The sequence below is a fragment of the Cyanistes caeruleus genome, chromosome 1 (assembly GCF_971803275.1).
Source record: "Cyanistes caeruleus chromosome 1, bCyaCae1.hap1.1, whole genome shotgun sequence".
In the NCBI taxonomy this organism is placed as follows: domain Eukaryota; kingdom Metazoa; phylum Chordata; class Aves; order Passeriformes; family Paridae; genus Cyanistes; species Cyanistes caeruleus.
This window is the reverse complement of record NC_141701.1, coordinates 138,717,200-138,734,210: the sequence shown is the minus strand read 5'-3', so window position 1 is coordinate 138,734,210 and position 17,011 is coordinate 138,717,200. Positions and strand designations below refer to the sequence as shown.

The 17,011-nt window shown below is 40.3% G+C and overlaps 1 protein-coding gene across 8 annotated transcripts in view; it reads left to right on the top strand.

Moving 5' to 3' along the window:
* The window catches only part of NRP1 (neuropilin 1), a 114,516-nt gene that overhangs the window by 35,905 nt on the left and 61,600 nt on the right, over nucleotides 1–17,011 (top strand). For all 8 annotated transcript variants that reach the window (XM_086863317.1, XM_086863342.1, XM_086863326.1 and 5 more), the window contains exons 4-5: nucleotides 11,878–12,059; nucleotides 16,535–16,762. In XM_086863317.1, the coding sequence (XP_086719443.1) occupies nucleotides 11,878–12,059; nucleotides 16,535–16,762 (410 nt within the window). The remainder of the gene's footprint in view (nucleotides 1–11,877; nucleotides 12,060–16,534; nucleotides 16,763–17,011) is intronic.

The window sequence follows — 17,011 nt, the reverse complement described above, 5'->3', positions numbered from 1 at the left end:
ATTAAGTAACAGAAGAAAACTCTGCAATTTTTTTAGCAAAGACTTGTAAATTCTGGTAGGTTTTCCACTTATTTTTCCATTTTAAATTAGTGTAGGGCAATGCAGCCCAGATGCAATGCCACTAAACTCTGTAAATCTGTACCAGAGATGATGCTGATCTGTTGTGCACATTTTCCTTCCTGTAAGTCATTATCACATGCCTCTCTTTCTAAGAAAGACATTTTTATGAGAGGTGGATCGCTGGGGTGGGTTTTTTGCATGGCTGATTTGCCCCACATTCCAGCTATAACAATGCAGTTTCACTGGGCACTGGGTCATATATCTGACCTCAGTTAACAAGCTGTTCCTGTTTTTAGGCTACTGGGAATGTTTATTGGCCACTGTTTTCCTCCTTTCTAAACACATAGTTATTTCTCAAGACCCATATAAATCATAAGGTCACAAAACACATAAAAACTGTGACATTCTCTGTGATACAGGATACAAATGAACTAAATTCAGGCTTAACAGCTTTAAACATCTATGATATATTTTATCATAAGATAAATACATTTATTTCAGTTATATATACTTTTCGGTTCTAGGATACACACAATAAAATGGCATTAAAGTTGTTCAATGGGACAAACTTTATTTATATACTGGTGTTTCAAATTGATACAGTTTAACTGTGAGCTCTATTACAAAAACAGTTACTCTGAAACAGTTTAAATAGTGATCTGTTTGCAATAAACATTAAGTAATCATGCACTTTATGAGAAAATTATAATTCTGAGGGTAATATTGAATTTCCTAATGCAGATTTCAAGAGCAGAATCTCAGGGAGAAGTCTGCACTCATGTTGAATTGACGCACTGATGTGTGCAAAACCAAACTACACCTATAAAGATATGCATAAGTTATCAACAGGAATTTTATTTATAATGTCTCTACTGAAATTAGACAACAAATTAATAGAAAAGTGTTGGTAGCAATTACTATAGTTTAAATCTACATAGAAACTCTACTTCCCTGTTCTCATCTGCTTTAGTGGTTTTAAAATTAACATCTTCCAGGCTGAGTTTCCCAGGCTGCTTCTCTGGCTGAGAATGAACTTTGGAAGAAATATCTGAAATTATTCAGGTCTTTTCTTGTATAAAGAATATAAAAATAAACACACAGAGAAACACACACATACATGTGTACATGTCCCAGTTGCAAAACAGAAGACAAGCCATGGGACTTTTTCAGGCAGCTCTTCAACCACACTTACTCAGATCAGAAGTCTGGAATTTGAAAGCACCATCCTTGAGTAAATGTTCCTTGCACTGCTCTTAGGAAATATCATTCAGATTTCACAAAGCTAGGGCCCCTTTAAAGTTGCCAACCCTAAGTATTACTCATGTGCTTAAGGGTTGTTTGTTAAAGTGGCAATGTACACAACCAAATGATTTTGTGCTGAGATAGCGGCTCGCCAGGAAACATGCAGACGTTGGAAGTGGGTTGATCTGTGAACTACAAATGTTTCTTATTCAGCTTTGTGTGCCTCCTGTGCCAGAGAGCACTCCTAGATGTTATGGCCAGACACTTTGCCTTTCCAAGTTTGTATTATAAGAAAGAAATAAGGAGATGGTTTTCATCTAGATGTTACAATAGTCTGCCAAAGCTCTTCTCAGCATTATGAGAATATTTACCTAATAATGCCGTGTATCTCACACTCTTAAGGACTCTGTTTTCAATATAGAAAAGACTTGAAAGTTTGGATCTCCTTTTTGTAGTTCAAACTCTTTTTTCTTTGGTGATAGCTCAAGAGAATCCAACCCCCCTTTCCCCAGTAAAAATCCACAGGAAAAGCTCTAATACACGCACATGATGAAACACTGACAAGCCAAAAGTTTCAAAAGCAAAGCTGGACATTTTCCAATAACTCCACTTGTTTGTACATATGCCTAATCGTGTGGCTATATACAGGTTTGAGATACAGTCTCAGCAAAAAATCAATCCAATAATTTGCATGTGTCACACTTGCAGGCAAGGAAGACCCACAGCAGCCATTTATATCACTACAGACTAACAATGTGAAGACACTAATCCCACACTGGATTTTTCACTTGGCCCAAGGTCTGCCCACAGGACATGTAATGAAGAAATCACAACAAAGGGAGCAACACTGAGAAATATGGAGCTCTAAGTGCCCAACACCACATCCTCAATATTCCTTTATATAGTTCCTAACTGGAAATAAGTGCAAGTGCCCATTTCACTGTATTTACAGGGCTTCAGGACATGGTTGCTATGGAAAAAAATTGCCATAACTTCTGATCTAAAGCTGATATGTATGTCTGTAATTTCCTTTCTCCTTTAGCCTCTTTTAGTTTCATTAATTATAGGTATTGGTCAGAGAGGTTGTAGACAGCCCACAGGGGACAAATATCTGAGTTTCTGAAGTGTGGAACTTATTTTATGTTCTGAACTTTCACAGTTTCTGTGAAAAACTAACATCTACCTTTTACTTTTAAAAGTTGAGTTCCTAAGGTTGTGATTAATATACTACATAGATCCCCAAAGGATAATTACAAATTAATCAGCGGTTCAAAACTCCCAAATGGAGTGCTATAAGGTTGCCATAACTTTAAAGCATTTTTTTCCCCCTTTCATGGAAAGAAAAAGAAATCAGAACTGATTCTGATCTCCATTTGATACAGTTCTTTCTCTGTTCTTTAGGCATTCGAGGAAGCAAATCCAAGACTTCTATAACTTACCAATTAGGCGGGCTTTTTAGTGAATTCAGCACTACATCAGCACAGAGCACTAATCCAGCCACAAATCATTAAAGTTGCTAGGCACATGAAAACAATGTTTGATGGATATAGAGGTGTACAGTGAGTGTGAGTGTGTATATATGCATGAGTCTCTGTATGCAAGTTATTTAGTCTAGTTCTACAGAAATATATTTGTGATTCTGTGTGAGACTTCGCAGCCCCTTCTTTCAGTCATTCTATAGCTTAGGAAAACTTCCAAGTTTCAAGTCTCTGTTAAGAATCTTTATTTGAAACCCACAGAAGCCACTAGGAATCTTTCCATTATTTCAGGAGAAGCTAGACTGGGCTCTTATGTTTAAAACACAGTATCTGGCTATCTCAGCTTTGTTCCTTGCTGTTTGCAAAATTTCTGTAAGACTGCTGGCACTCAGTCTCTCTCTCCCGTCTCCACATATGTAAAATGAGAATGACAACTTTACCTCAGAGGAATGTCGCAAAGCTTCACTTATAAACAGATTGGCATACTTGGATGAAGTTGCTATACTAACAAGAAGTTTTCTGATTGATGGGCATCTCTTGGGAGGTCATAGAAACAAAAACAAAACCATATAGTTGAGGGTTTGGATTTTTTTTGGATTTTTTTTTTTTGCTTACAAGAGCCTATTCTTAGGCATGTTGGCTGTTTGTGTCATCTTTCTTCTCTCTCTTATCACCTAGGATATCTTTCCAAATCTAACCATGTCAAATTAGTGGCTAAATACTAAACTAAGCCGAGGCATAACCCTCACACCTGAAACATCCACATGAAAAGCTTTAGGTACAGTGAATAATAAGAAAGTTAGTTTTTTTTAAATGTAACTTTTTTCCAGTTTCTAAAACCCTTAGCTGTCTCAACATAGATAAAGTAAGTATTAAGCAACCAGTAAAAATTAGACTGCATTTCATCTTGTGAAGAACACTGGAAAGTTGGCAAGAGGTAAGATTTTGCAGTGAAATAGGGAAGTGAACAAGTTGTAAATGACTCTAATATCTTCCAGATGGCATATTTTACTTGGGAACTGAGTTTAGAGTAATTAGAGGCATGTGAAATTCCTATAAATACTAAACTTCACCAGTTTGACACTAGAAAGCTCCTTCCTCTCTGAAGTCTTTAAACTGCTAAGTGTTTCTTTTTCCCCCACGTAAAGTGGAAGTCAAGCATTTGTAAATTTGTCTTATTTGACAGACAGAAACCTTTTCCACGAAAAGATAGCATTTTTCTGTGCCAGAAAGTTATGAACTGAAGTTTCTCACTGAAGAGGTTTAAAATTGAATGTTTCTTCCCAGAAGAGGTTTTCATTTTTATATACTGGGATCATTATATTATAATTTATTACAGTATGTGGCAAGCAATGAAATCAGTGGAATTTACTGTAACATCAAGATCAGATCTTTTCATTGGTGAAATGCTTTTTGCAGATAGATGTGCTGAAGACCTTAGCAGATGAATTTTGCTTTTACTTCCCTTAGGACATTGTAATGCTAAAATGTCAAAACCCAGTCCGTAACCTCTGGTTCTTCTTCATTTTCTGCATGACAATGTTGCATGCATTCCAAAAGTGAATCCTGGTGTTCACATTTCTGTTAAAGAATTTTCCAGATTTTATTTGGTATTAATAGAATAGAACTAAGTGAATACAAGGTAAAATGTTCTGTCACACTTGCATCCTCTTCAGCCATATGTCAGTGTAAACCGATTTAGATCCATTTGTATAAAGGGCCTAATCTCATTTGCAGCAGCTGAAGATCTGGCTATTGTTCTCACTGGAGCTGTATAGATAAAAGTGCAGATACAATCTGCAATTATTTGGTTCAGATCTTCAGTTCTGGCAGTCCTAGGTACTCAAAAAATATGAACCAAAATACAAGGAGCATGTGATAAGATGAAGGATACTCAGATTTTAAAATAGTAATGGTTCTTTTGTTGCATCTGGGTTTTGAAATGTTATTGGTTAAGGTATGTTGCATTTCAGATTCCTTTGTTCAGCAGAGAATTAAGAGCTTAATTTTAAACGAAAGCGCAAATCCCAGTGCATTCAATTATTCCAGAAATCAGTGTAATAACAAGACTGCTGCTAACATTAGTTGGAATTAAACTGTTGCAGTGGGTAACTGTAGATCTTTGTTGATGTCTTTGTTACATCTTTTCTCTTTTTCACTACAGCATTGTCTTGTACTAAAATAGACCCTCAGTAGTTCATTCTTAATGGAGACCCACTGTCACTTAATGGCATTAGTAAATTTCTGAACAGTAGCCAAATCCCAATGGCCTTATTCCCAGAAATCTCTTAGGTTGACAGGACCTTTGTATGAATAACTCCAGTGAATTTTGGCCCTGGGTGAACACCATAAAAACACCAGCTCACAAAAGACCAATGGAAACAAAGGCCCCCCAAACTGAGAATAAATTACAAATCATTAATCGATTGCAAATTGTGCATTTAAATATCCAGCACTTTGGAGAACTCTGGGATTTAGATGATATGTTGTCTCCCTCAGGGGGCTGCATCTGCACTATGAATCCAGAACAAACAAAAGCAGTTTAAAAGCCTCCTGCCATGGGCACTGACTCCCACCTTCCCTTCTCCCTGAGTTTGCACTGCCTGGCTCTTCCTAAGTCAACATATGAGTGTTCTTCCTCGGAGAAATGATCTGTTGGGCATTTTAATAGGCAGGCAGGCAGGCAGGCAGGAAGGAAGGCAGGAAGGAAGGCAGGAAGGCAGGAAGGCAGGCAGGAAGGCAGGAAGGCAGGAAGGCAGGCAGGAAGGAAGGAAGGCAGGAAGGAAGGCAGGAAGGCAGGAAGGAAGGCAGGAAGGCAGGAAGGCAGGAAGGCAGGAAGGCAGGCAGGAAGGCAGGAAGGCAGGAAGGCAGGCAGGAAGGCAGGAAGGCAGGAAGGCAGGCAGGAAGGAAGGCAGGCAGGAAGGCAGGAAGGAAGGCAGGAAGGCAGGAAGGCAGGAAGGCAGGCAGGAAGGCAGGCAGGCAGGAAGGAAGGAAGGCAGGCAGGCAGGAAGGCAGGCAGGAAGGCAGGCAGGAAGGCAGGCAGGCAGGAAGGCAGGCAGGAAGGCAGGAAGGCAGGAAGGCAGGAAGGAAGGAAGGCAGGCAGGCAGGAAGGCAGGCAGGAAGGCAGGCAGGAAGGCAGGCAGGCAGGAAGGCAGGAAGGAAGGCAGGAAGGCAGGCAGGAAGGCAGGCAGGCAGGAAGGCAGGCAGGAAGGCAGGAAGGCAGGAGGGAGGGAGGGAGGGAGGGAGGGAGGGAGGGAGGGAGGGAGGGAGGGAGGGAGGAAGGCAGGAAGGAAGGAAGGAAGGAAGGAAGGAAGGAAGGAAGGAAGGAAGGAAGGAAGGAAGGAAGGAAGGAAGGAAGGAAGGAAGGAAGGAAGGAAGGAAGGAAGGAAGGAAGGAAGGAAGGAAGGCAGGAAGGCAGGCAGGAAGGAAGGCAGGAAGGCAGGAAGGCAGGAGGGAGGGAGGGGGGGAGGGAGGGAGGGAGGAAGGAAGGAAGGAAGGCAGGAAGGAAGGCAGGAAGGAAGGAAGGCAGGAAGGCAGGAAGGCAGGAAGGAAGGAAGGAAGGCAGGAAGGAAGGCAGGAAGGCAGGAAGGCAGGAAGGCAGGAAGGAAGGCAGGAAGGAAGGCAGGAAGGCAGGAAGGCAGGCAGGAAGGCAGGAAGGCAGGAAGGCAGGAAGGAAGGCAGGAAGGAAGGCAGGAAGGCAGGAAGGCAGGCAGGAAGGCAGGAAGGCAGGCAGGAAGGAAGGAAGGCAGGAAGGAAGGCAGGAAGGAAGGCAGGAAGGCAGGAAGGCAGGAAGGCAGGAAGGAAGGAAGGAAGGAAGGAAGGAAGGAAGGAAGGAAGGAAGGAAGGAAGGAAGGAAGGAAGGAAGGAAGGAAGGAAGGAAGGAAGGAAGGAAGGAAGGAAGGAAGTTCCCATGCTATCTGGGAATCAGGGAGAATTTGTGCTCTTCTTAGACTTCTTGGGGACACAGCAGTCACTCAGGATCCTCTGAGAGCTCACGCTGCTTTCACCTCCATCAAGGTGTCTTGTGAGGCCCACGTGTGAGGAATTATGTCCCCTTGGTGCAGACACCTGGCAGTCCCAGCTACAGGGAAGGCTGGTGTGTCTTCAAAAAATGGGTCAGTCCCCCAGTGCCCATGGGATGGGTTACCTTACAGGAGGCCCTGGAGTCTGGTCAGGCTGCACAGAGGAGGCTCAAATGAAGAGAAATGCAGCAGATGCTGAGGTTACAGGCAGAAAATCAGCCTGTTCAGTGCTGCACCTAATGTTTTTTTTATTTTTAATATAATGTACTTCTTTTTCTTGTTGCTAATAAACTGGGATTAGAGTTGGTGTCCCTTGAGTGCCTGCAGCTTTTAAGCTTTTAGCTCTGGGATACAGATTGCCTTGTGCCACAAGCACTGCAGTAAATCCCACACCTCTAACCCTCAGTAACTAATGGGGCACAAAGCCACAGTGCAGAACAACTTGAAGCTCTTTATTTAGATTTCTTCTTGCGATGCCTTCTGTTCAACTAAAGTGGAGACTTGTGAGGAATAAAAAAAAAAATCTTTGTAAAATAAAGGCAAAAGAAAGATACACACTAAGAAGAAAATTTTCAGAACCAAAGATAGTCTGACCAGGGTGGATAATTCACGTCAGGGAGAAATTTAGCAGCTCGGTTGGATGTGGAATCAGAGTAATAAAATAAAGAGAGACCTGGACATTTTTTTCATCCTAACAGGTGAACAGCCAAAGTATTCATAACAACCATATAGATCAGAGCAGGCTGCAGAAAAATATGGCATACTTGGATGTAAATTATAGTTGTATATACTTCACTGATTGTTTCATAAGATTAAATGGCAGATAGATGTCAGCTGAGTTCTGCCTATTTCTTGAGAAGGAATTTTTTAAGGAAAAAGGCATAAGATCTCACTGCCCTGGTAATAGGCAAATGTGTAGAAGCAGATTGTAGCTTGGCAGAATGGCTGGCTTCAGCAGCAGGCAGAGCTTTCCAGAACTTGCACCTCACTTCCTGCAGTACAACATGCAATGGTGCATTTCAGGGGTCTCCAGCATGTTCAGAACTGAGCCCCAATGTAAGCACTGTTATCATTTACTAGAAACTGGTACTAGCAAATTCATCAAAATTTGAATTCTGCAGCTCTTTATATTTTTCATTGCCCAGGGCTAATTTTATAGGTAATTTTTGGCCTTTTCCTCAAAACCATAACTTACACTTTCCAAAAAAGAACATGTTTTTGCAATTCCTTAAAGAATTAGAGGAATTCTAGATTCCCTCATCTTTCCACAGGGAATCTCTTCCAGATATGGCTTTACTAAACCATAAAACTACAAGCAACAAGTAATGGCCTGTTCAGGTACCAGCTGGGAGGAGCAGGAAGTGCATGTGAACTCTTGTACTGCTGTTCATCCATCCCCACCCAAAAACCACTCACTGGCTTCGCACACTACAGAGGGTGCAAACAGAAGTGGGATATCTGGAAAGACCTAGGAAAGCAAAAAGGGAATGGTTTTTGCATCATGGCAAAGCAGCTCCATGAACATATTCACTGGCTGTCCTCTCTTCTGGGCAGGCATCTCCTATTTTCACATCTGAACTCATGCTCTAGTCTTTCACCCAGAACTACACTCCATGGTTAGCGCCATGTTTATATTTACATTTCTCTGCCATAAGCCCTAAAGGACTATAAAATTACAAGAAATATTTGCCACACCATTGACAGCAGTAACTGAGTGAAGAATTGCCAAATGGGAAATCCAAATTTGCAAACTCAGTATTCTGGGCTGTGTGCCAAGTCTGTCTGGGTGCTGTGGAGGTGAAACATTCAGTCTTCTCACAGGGATGCCAATGTGCCAACTGTATCCCTGGCACAGCATCTTCTGACAAACTTATGGAAAAGAACTGCTACCAAGTCCAGAGGGACATGCAAGCTGCTTTCTGAGCTTCCTTGGCAGCAACTCCATTTCCAAGTTGTGACTGTACTTTCTCCTATTTACAAGACCAGTTGTTTGTGATATGCTGTGGTCTCTGGTAGGATTTTGAAAAGTGCAAAAATGACAGCAGGATGTTGGTTTCCAAGTATAAACTAGTAAAATCCACAGTAATTTTATTTCTCTAAGAAAAAAGTAATATAGATACTCATTTACTGCAGCCCAGATATCATATGTTGCCACCAGTGTGGGAGAATCCAAATCCATTTGTTAGCACCAAATGAAAAACATGATCATTAGAATATGAAGGTTGTGAGGCTGATCTCTGAAGCATCCTCTTTTCAAATTGTACTTCTTACCCGTTGTCTCACAGCTAAACTTCTTCTCTGTCTGTCAGTAATTTTTCAAAATGAAAGAAAAAAAATAATAAAATCTTCCAATCTTCCATGGGGCTGCATGACCTCTAACTTGAAAAAATCCATTAGAAGAAAGCCTTTTAGTAACCAAATTGTGTCATTTACAACTGCACAGCAGCCAGGAAGAGCACCATAAATTACCATTCTGTAACTACAAGGGACAATGGAAAGTGTGGGCAGAATATTGCTATAAATGAGGAAAACTAGTAGAGTGACAGAATTTAATTTGAATGGGTTTTTTTTGCCTAATTTACTTCATAAAATAACAAAATTGGTATTTCCAGGTTAGTTATTTTTTGGCTGTGGAAGACTGAGCAAGACCATATAACATTGTTTATTTTTAAGGTGTAGCAGAATAAAACCACTGAATCCAAGCCGTTTGAATTTTTTGTCTCCTTTATACGAAGGGAAAAAATAAAATTTGCACGGCATTTTAGTTAATTTCCTTCTCATACCATTTGAAATTTTGTCTACTGTTGAAGCTTGAGCAAAGAATGGTGCCTGGGAAAGTGGTGAAATAATGTCACTATGGGATAAATGGAGCAAAGGCTGTAACTCAGATGCTGTGGGTTTATGTGGTTACTCTTTCTTTAAATCTCTTTTTTAATCAACAAGCAGTTGATTATTTGGAGAAAGGTTGTCTGGTTAAAAATTCTCAATATATATATTTTTCCTAAAATCTGAAAACTAGTAGCATGTATCCCTGAGTACTTTCAATTGGTTTTGCAGGGAACCTAGAACTGGCATTTTTAAGGATATTTCAGAGAAAGGAAAATAAAAAAACTAACCAGACAAAACCTCAACAATTCTGAGGTCTCTTTACAACCCCTCTCCTAACTTTCAAATCCTTCTATACACATATCATAAAGACATTATAGAAAGAACAGAAGTCTAATTTTAAAAACTACAGGCTACTTAAGTATCTGTAAAATTATCTCAGAAATGCATGTTTCCGCTTTGTAATTCCACCAGTCTGCACTGGGACAGTGAAGCCAGTGAGCTGAGCAATTGCTACTAGAAAAATCAAATACATAAGAAGAAATGCAGTTAACACAATATTTCACATATGTTAATGCTTACAGTTCCATCAGTGTCAGCTTTATTTTGTATTTGATATACACCAAAGCTGGCACACAATTTTAACTGATGAGGTAATGTCATTTTTAATTTAAGGAGCCTTAAGCTGTCCACTTTAACTAGTGATATCATCTTTGCAGCTGTCTCACAGGACTTCATGTAAACATAAGTAATGTGCCCTGGATGGTTTGGAGCAGAGTTGTTAAAAATGACATTGGTCATCATGAAGACATTTTTTTTCCTTTGATCTCTTTAAAAATGCCAGACACACTTTATTGTCCTGTCATTTTTAGCTCTTCCTTGTATATTAATATGCTTGGAACATTTCAGTGAGCATAACAGTAGAATATAAAGGTCTAAACAAATTAATGGCAACATTTTAATGTCAGTCGTAGTAAGATAATGAAAAGTAAATGAGATTGTCTGGCTAACAGCAACTTGTTAAATGAAAGGGCAGCGTGGCTGAGACACAGAGACTCGGGGCAGGGAAAAGCCTTTTGCTGCTGTTTGAGAGTCACAGGACACAACTCAAGCTCCAAATGCCACCACCTTCTGGGAGAAGATTAAACTGATTATACAGATCGGGTCTGATCCTCCTTCCTGTCTGGGGTCAAGTGAAATCATCTGCTAATAAAACTTAAGAACAGACCTGTCTCTGCACCTGCAGCTTCCCCCCTCCCATGACTTTCATTCTCGTTTGTATTCCCTGGGCTGGTTCAGCACCACCAGCTTGCTGGGCTTGCTCTCCTCAGCCCTTGAGCACCAAATCTGTCAGAGCAGACCCTGCACGTTGCCATCTCTGGTGACAGGGCTGAGGAGCCCTAACGTGGTGCTCACAGGCAAACTCTTAGTACCGATCATTATTTGGTTATTACATGCTTCTCCTTACACAGTCTTAGGTTTGATGCAAATAATCACAGAGGTTTTAGCCCAGTCTGTCTAGTAATCACATGCTGTACAAATATGAATGTTGTAACGTGCATTTCTTGATTCAAATACCTAAATAAAGGTGATTTGTATTGAAACAATTTTTGTCTGAGAAAAATCAAGTGCTGTGACTGACTTGTGGATTTTGTGATGTGCTCCAAACTATTTGTCCAGATAATAAGGAAAATAACAGATTTTTTTACCACTGATCTGCAACATGATGGAGTTTTGAACAAAATCTAATGTTTAGGGATTTATTTATTATTCCGTGGACATATGTTTGGAGGACAGCATATGGAAATCAAAGTATTGTTCATAAGGAGCTACAGCCAAAAAGACATTTTTGAATTCATAACAGAACTTCACAGTTTGAAAAGAATGCTATGCATTATGTATTGATAACAACACTACACAGACAAAGGAACACAATTTAATAATACAGAATTGTGCTCGTGAGATTTCCTTTTTTTTTTTTTTTTTGTTAATTGGTTACTTTAGCTGACATTGTCTGCAAGCATAATGGACACCATTCTTCCTAATAGTTCCATGTTGCCAGATGATGTCTACAGACATAATGTAGTCCATTTTAATTATTTCATTTTGCTTACATCTTTCAGCATAATGCATTTTCCAAGCAAGCTAGCATTTTTCTTGATTATCTATGTTGTGTTATGGTTTCTAAATTAATTAGGTCTCCTTCTTTCCTGGAAGTTAAAAGTTTCTTCCTTCCATTTATCTACCAGGTATGATTATGTTGAAGTGATTGATGGAGATAATGCTGAAGGACGCTTATGGGGAAAGTACTGTGGAAAAATTGCTCCCCCTCCTTTAGTGTCTTCAGGACCATATCTTTTTATTAAATTTGTTTCCGACTATGAGACACATGGAGCAGGATTTTCTATCCGTTATGAAGTTTTCAAAAGAGGTGAGAAACAATTCATTGTTACATAGTTCATAACCTGTGATTTTTACTTGCATCAGAAAGTTCACCATAATTCTTTGGAATGGGGAAAATGCATGAAAATGCTTGAAAGAGAAAATCTTATTACCCTAGTAATTCCAAGGCGGGGTTTGTATTCAGTGGGTGTAAATCATCATGAATCCAGTGGGTCAGCTGTGTCTGAGGGTTGACTTCTCTGCATGAAATATAGTAGTTTTTGTCAGCTGTTTGTTTCAACCATCTTAAAACCATTAGCTTTATTGCTTTTTTTTTTTTTTTTAATAATAATTACTGTGTGATTTACAATGTTACTGCCTCAACAGCACTGCAACCTTCTGAGTCCCTGGCTTATTTTGGTTAGTGTTTTGCTCAGTGCTCCCAAGAGATGGCTGTGGGCTCGGAAAGGACATGAGTACACATGGACAACAGATGATGTTGCTGCTGCTTTAACAAATCATGTTTGGGAGGCAGAGGAAAGAAGCAGCTCACACTGATCACAGGCATGACCTGCTGGGTGCTTGTGCCAGGAGTTAGTGCCAGTGAGCACAATTAGCTTTATGGGGCACAGAGAAAGCCCAGAGAAACAGAGAGTGCTGGATTAACCAGAGAGAGACACTCCCTCTTTTATAACACTCTTCCCAAGTCAATAGCTTAGAAGGGCTGTAAGGTCACTTTTTTTGATATACATCTTCCCTATAGCTGGATGGAGATCAATAATTTATATGTTCCATTCATGGAGAATACAGGACCAAAGCTCATAATATATAAAAATATAATAACATTCATTTTATAGAAAAAAATTTGACTTCAACATCAATGTTTAGGGACATATTCACAAAAGCAGCTCAAAACTTCAAATTTCCAATGCACACCACTCCCAGTCAGTGCCCCATTTTCAGAACCAGTCCAAGTCCCTTTTATGCACCTAAACCAAAGCCAGATTTTCAGCTGTGTTCAGAGCGCACTCTTGGTGGCAGCTGTACTGCTAATGAGCAGAAGCACAGTAGTGAAGTCTCTTTTCTATTGCTATTGCTGCTCTGCACAGTGCTAATTGGGGCCACAGACCTCTTGTTCACCATCTTCCCTGTCTGTAAATCCACTCTTGACTCCCAGAAATTCTTTTGCTGACCTTCAGGGTCACATTTTTTGAAAGAATTCAGCATCCAAATGACACCAAACTTTCCTAAAGAAAAAATTTCTATTTATTTTGATGTGCTTAGGAGCCTAAACTCTTGAAAATGTGTTCTAATGTTTCTCAGTGCTTATGTATGCAGTACCATCTTTCATAAAGAACAAGGCTGAAACACAAGAAGAAGTGAAAGAATGATCTGTGAAACAATCTATTTTAGTAACTGAACCCTTTTAAGAAAAAGGTTTTATTTATTTCCTAACAGTGTGGTGACAACTCAGAACTCTGACAGTAACATTGTGTTTATTTCCTTGTGTGGTCATTTACATGTCTCAAAGATACACATTAACCATGTTAAAATGGCATAATGAATGAGATTTTACACACATGGAAGTCAGGAAACTCAAAATTATGGCTCCCAGAGCAACTTTAGCTCCAGTTCATTCCACGTAAACTGTATATTAAGGTAGGACAGTTATCACCATGCGGTGTTAGAAAATGCCATGTGTACACAAAGGATACAAATTATCATTGCTGTGGGAACACAGCTCTATTTAACTTCTGAGAAAATGCATATACGCTATACCAGTTTTGCATTTTAAAATCTGTGCCAAATAAAGCAGTTCACCCTTTTGCACAGGTGAAGCTCAGCTGCCCACACCAGAAAAATATGTCTGGTTTAGCATATTCACAACTTATAATTTCCCAGGTATGGGAAGAATGATGCCAAGCCCAAGGTCCTGCGGTGCTGAGCTGAAGGCTGAGCCTCATTCCAGCACAGTGTATTTTTGCCCATTATTCTTTACTTCTCATTCAGCTCCATGGCCAGAGAGATACTGAAGAAGTTGTAGTCAGGACTAAAACGTGAAACACATTTTGCCCAACACTTAGCCCACATGAAATGTTCATCATTTTGGCTTGGGCAGACGTTCTATTTTAGGGTGGATGAGTGACGTATTCGCTAGAAAAGGATCTACACAGTTCACATTCAACTTTCCTAACTTTAGTCAACTAAATTTATGGTGTAAACTGAAAGAAAAGAAAGTGTCAACCAAGAAGGCAAATGATTTTTTGGCTCACTGACACCCACAGATAGCAGATTAAATTATCCCCAATGTCATCTATTTTCCTTTGCTCTCTCTGTTGCCTCCTCTCTGCCTTTCCTTCAGTTCAAATCTCTTCCTTTGTTTCATACACATATGTACACATGTAGTTTTTCCACCTCAGAAGTATCTACTTTTGGTATCTGGGACCTTTTCTGCCAGTTTTCCATGCACATTGTCCCATGGAGTTCCTCAAAGCCTCAGTAATTCCTGCAGCTGCTTCACAGTGTCAATAAAGGGTCAAAATCTTTGGAGGGCATTTTAGTGAGACAGCTCCCCTGAAAACAGTTTCTGTTTCTTGCACCAGATTGACTCGAACATGTTTAAAATAAAGCAAGCTGGCATCAGGATACCATGTGTGAGTATAAGGAGCCTGACGATTGCACACACTCAGAGCCAAGATCTGGCTGTATTTAATAAAGTAATAATGATCCTGGCTTACATTTTATATTGCATCTTTTATTGGATTCCAAGAGGAGTACAGAGCACTTTAGACTATGAATGGCATAGCAAAGCTGTTTTATCCTGGAACAGCAGCTACTGGTGGGAGTGAGGAGCAACAACCAGAATATAACCCTCCCCTACACGACAAGGAGACAAGGGAATGACAGGGAGAGAAGAGGAATATTTGACTAATGTGTAAGGGGGTGATTTAATTACAGGCAAAATGTAATTTCCCAAATTAGAATGGGTCAGGTTACATGAGCATCAATATTCACATCTTCCAAAATATGCCACGAAGTGTTCTGAATATTGATGTGATAGTTCAAGAATTTCCTCTCAGTGTCTGTTGAAGGGCAAGATTACCTGAACTGAGTAAATTCATTCAGACCTCTCTCTTGCGAGCTGAATTTAGCTGGGAGGTGGCCAGATCTGTGGGGGGTAATATGCTTGGCACATTCACAATGAAAACATTTTCTATAGTGAAGTAAGAGTATTCATATATGCAACAAGGCAGACTGTTTTCCTTCAATGATCTGTGTTAGGCATTGGAAATCCTCTAAGGCTCCTGACTACAGTCTCTAAGGATGCTGGGCATCCTCATCCAGACTGGGGCCTCACACACATCATCCTCCAGCACAGACCTGCCTGTTGCAGCCAAGCTGTGCTCTCCATGTCCTTCCTCTCCCCCAGTCAGAGCACCTTCATTTAGGTCATCCCACCCAAGCTCCCCAGGCCAGCTGATATCCACCAATGCCCCAAGTCCTGTAAATCACTCTATTAAATTTGGAGTGTCAAAAGGCAGAGGGGGGTACCTTTGCCGACCTTGTGGGAAGATGTGTGGGCAGTGCCTGCAGCTGACTTCTGAGCATACCTGCAGGTGTGGGATCCAGAGAGAGGATTCCAGAGGGACCTAAATAAAGGAGAAATGAGATCCATCAACAAGAGAGATTCCAGTTTGTCCCCTGTATTCACAAAGGCAAATCCAGTGACCTGGCCTTTTATACCCTTACATCTTTACTATCACTTTTCTGCTCCACCAACAGCACTGTTTGGAGCATCCCATTATGCCATAGTGGGAACATCAGGGAAAGCTGGTGTGTCAACATTGACATTAGGTGACTTCTAGCAACACTGCCTGTAATCACACAGTTTATCATGCCCACACTAACAGCAACATTTTACTGGTGCACCTGTGTCAACACCACTCAGAATGAGTCACTCACCCTCAGTACATGTACGAATTACCTTTCACATTTAGTTTGTCAAGGAGGCATAGGTCACATCTGGCAGAGTTACTGAGTCAGTGCTCCAGGAATCTGAAACCACTACTCCCTCTACTGAATTCACTCACCCGCTTTTGTAGAAAATTCTATTTCACCAATAAAAGCCTGTCAGCCATGAGATTTAAAGATTTGAGCTTGAAGGGGCTATAATTATTTCTCTAGGGCTCTGTCGAGATTTCTGCAGCTTACACTTTCATTGTTCCCACATGACTTTGTATTTGTCATAATTTTTTCTAGAGCTGGTACAAGTTTTCATATTGTTCCATACAAATTGAGAATTGAAGATCAGACAGTATATGCGAATTGGGCTTTAAATGACTGACTATCAATAATAGGAACAAGCTGGCTGAATGATTAATGCAGCGATTAAAATGAGGTGTTTCATTGAAAAGCCACCTTTGCTGCTGGAGAGACAATACAACCTAATTTGTTTTCCAACTAACTGCTTTGCTCAGTAGCACAGTGTTAACCCAGCTGATTTTTCTCCTTCTCCTTCTACAGGACCTGAATGTTCCAGAAACTTTACTTCATCAAGTGGAGTGATAAAGTCCCCTGGATTCCCTGAAAAATATCCCAATAGCCTTGAATGCACTTACATTATCTTTGCACCAAAGATGTCAGAGATTATACTGGAATTTGAAAGCTTTGAGCTAGAACCTGATTCAAATACTCCAGGGGGAGCATTCTGTCGCTATGACCGATTGGAAATCTGGGATGGATTCCCTGATGGTAAGAGAAAAATGGACTTTAATATGCATAACCATTACTGTGTAGTGGCCTGCAGAAGGCATATTCCCATTTTTTAAACTGTCATGCTAGAGAGATCCGTACTTGATTTATGTGAAGTGAGTTGAATTAAAAAGAAATGGAGAAAATGCTCTGTAAATTCATTCAGTAAAGCATATCATAGTGTGAATGATTTTTTTTTTTTTGGATGAAATATGTTCAGTTTTAACAGTTGGCTTAGAAGAAACCTCT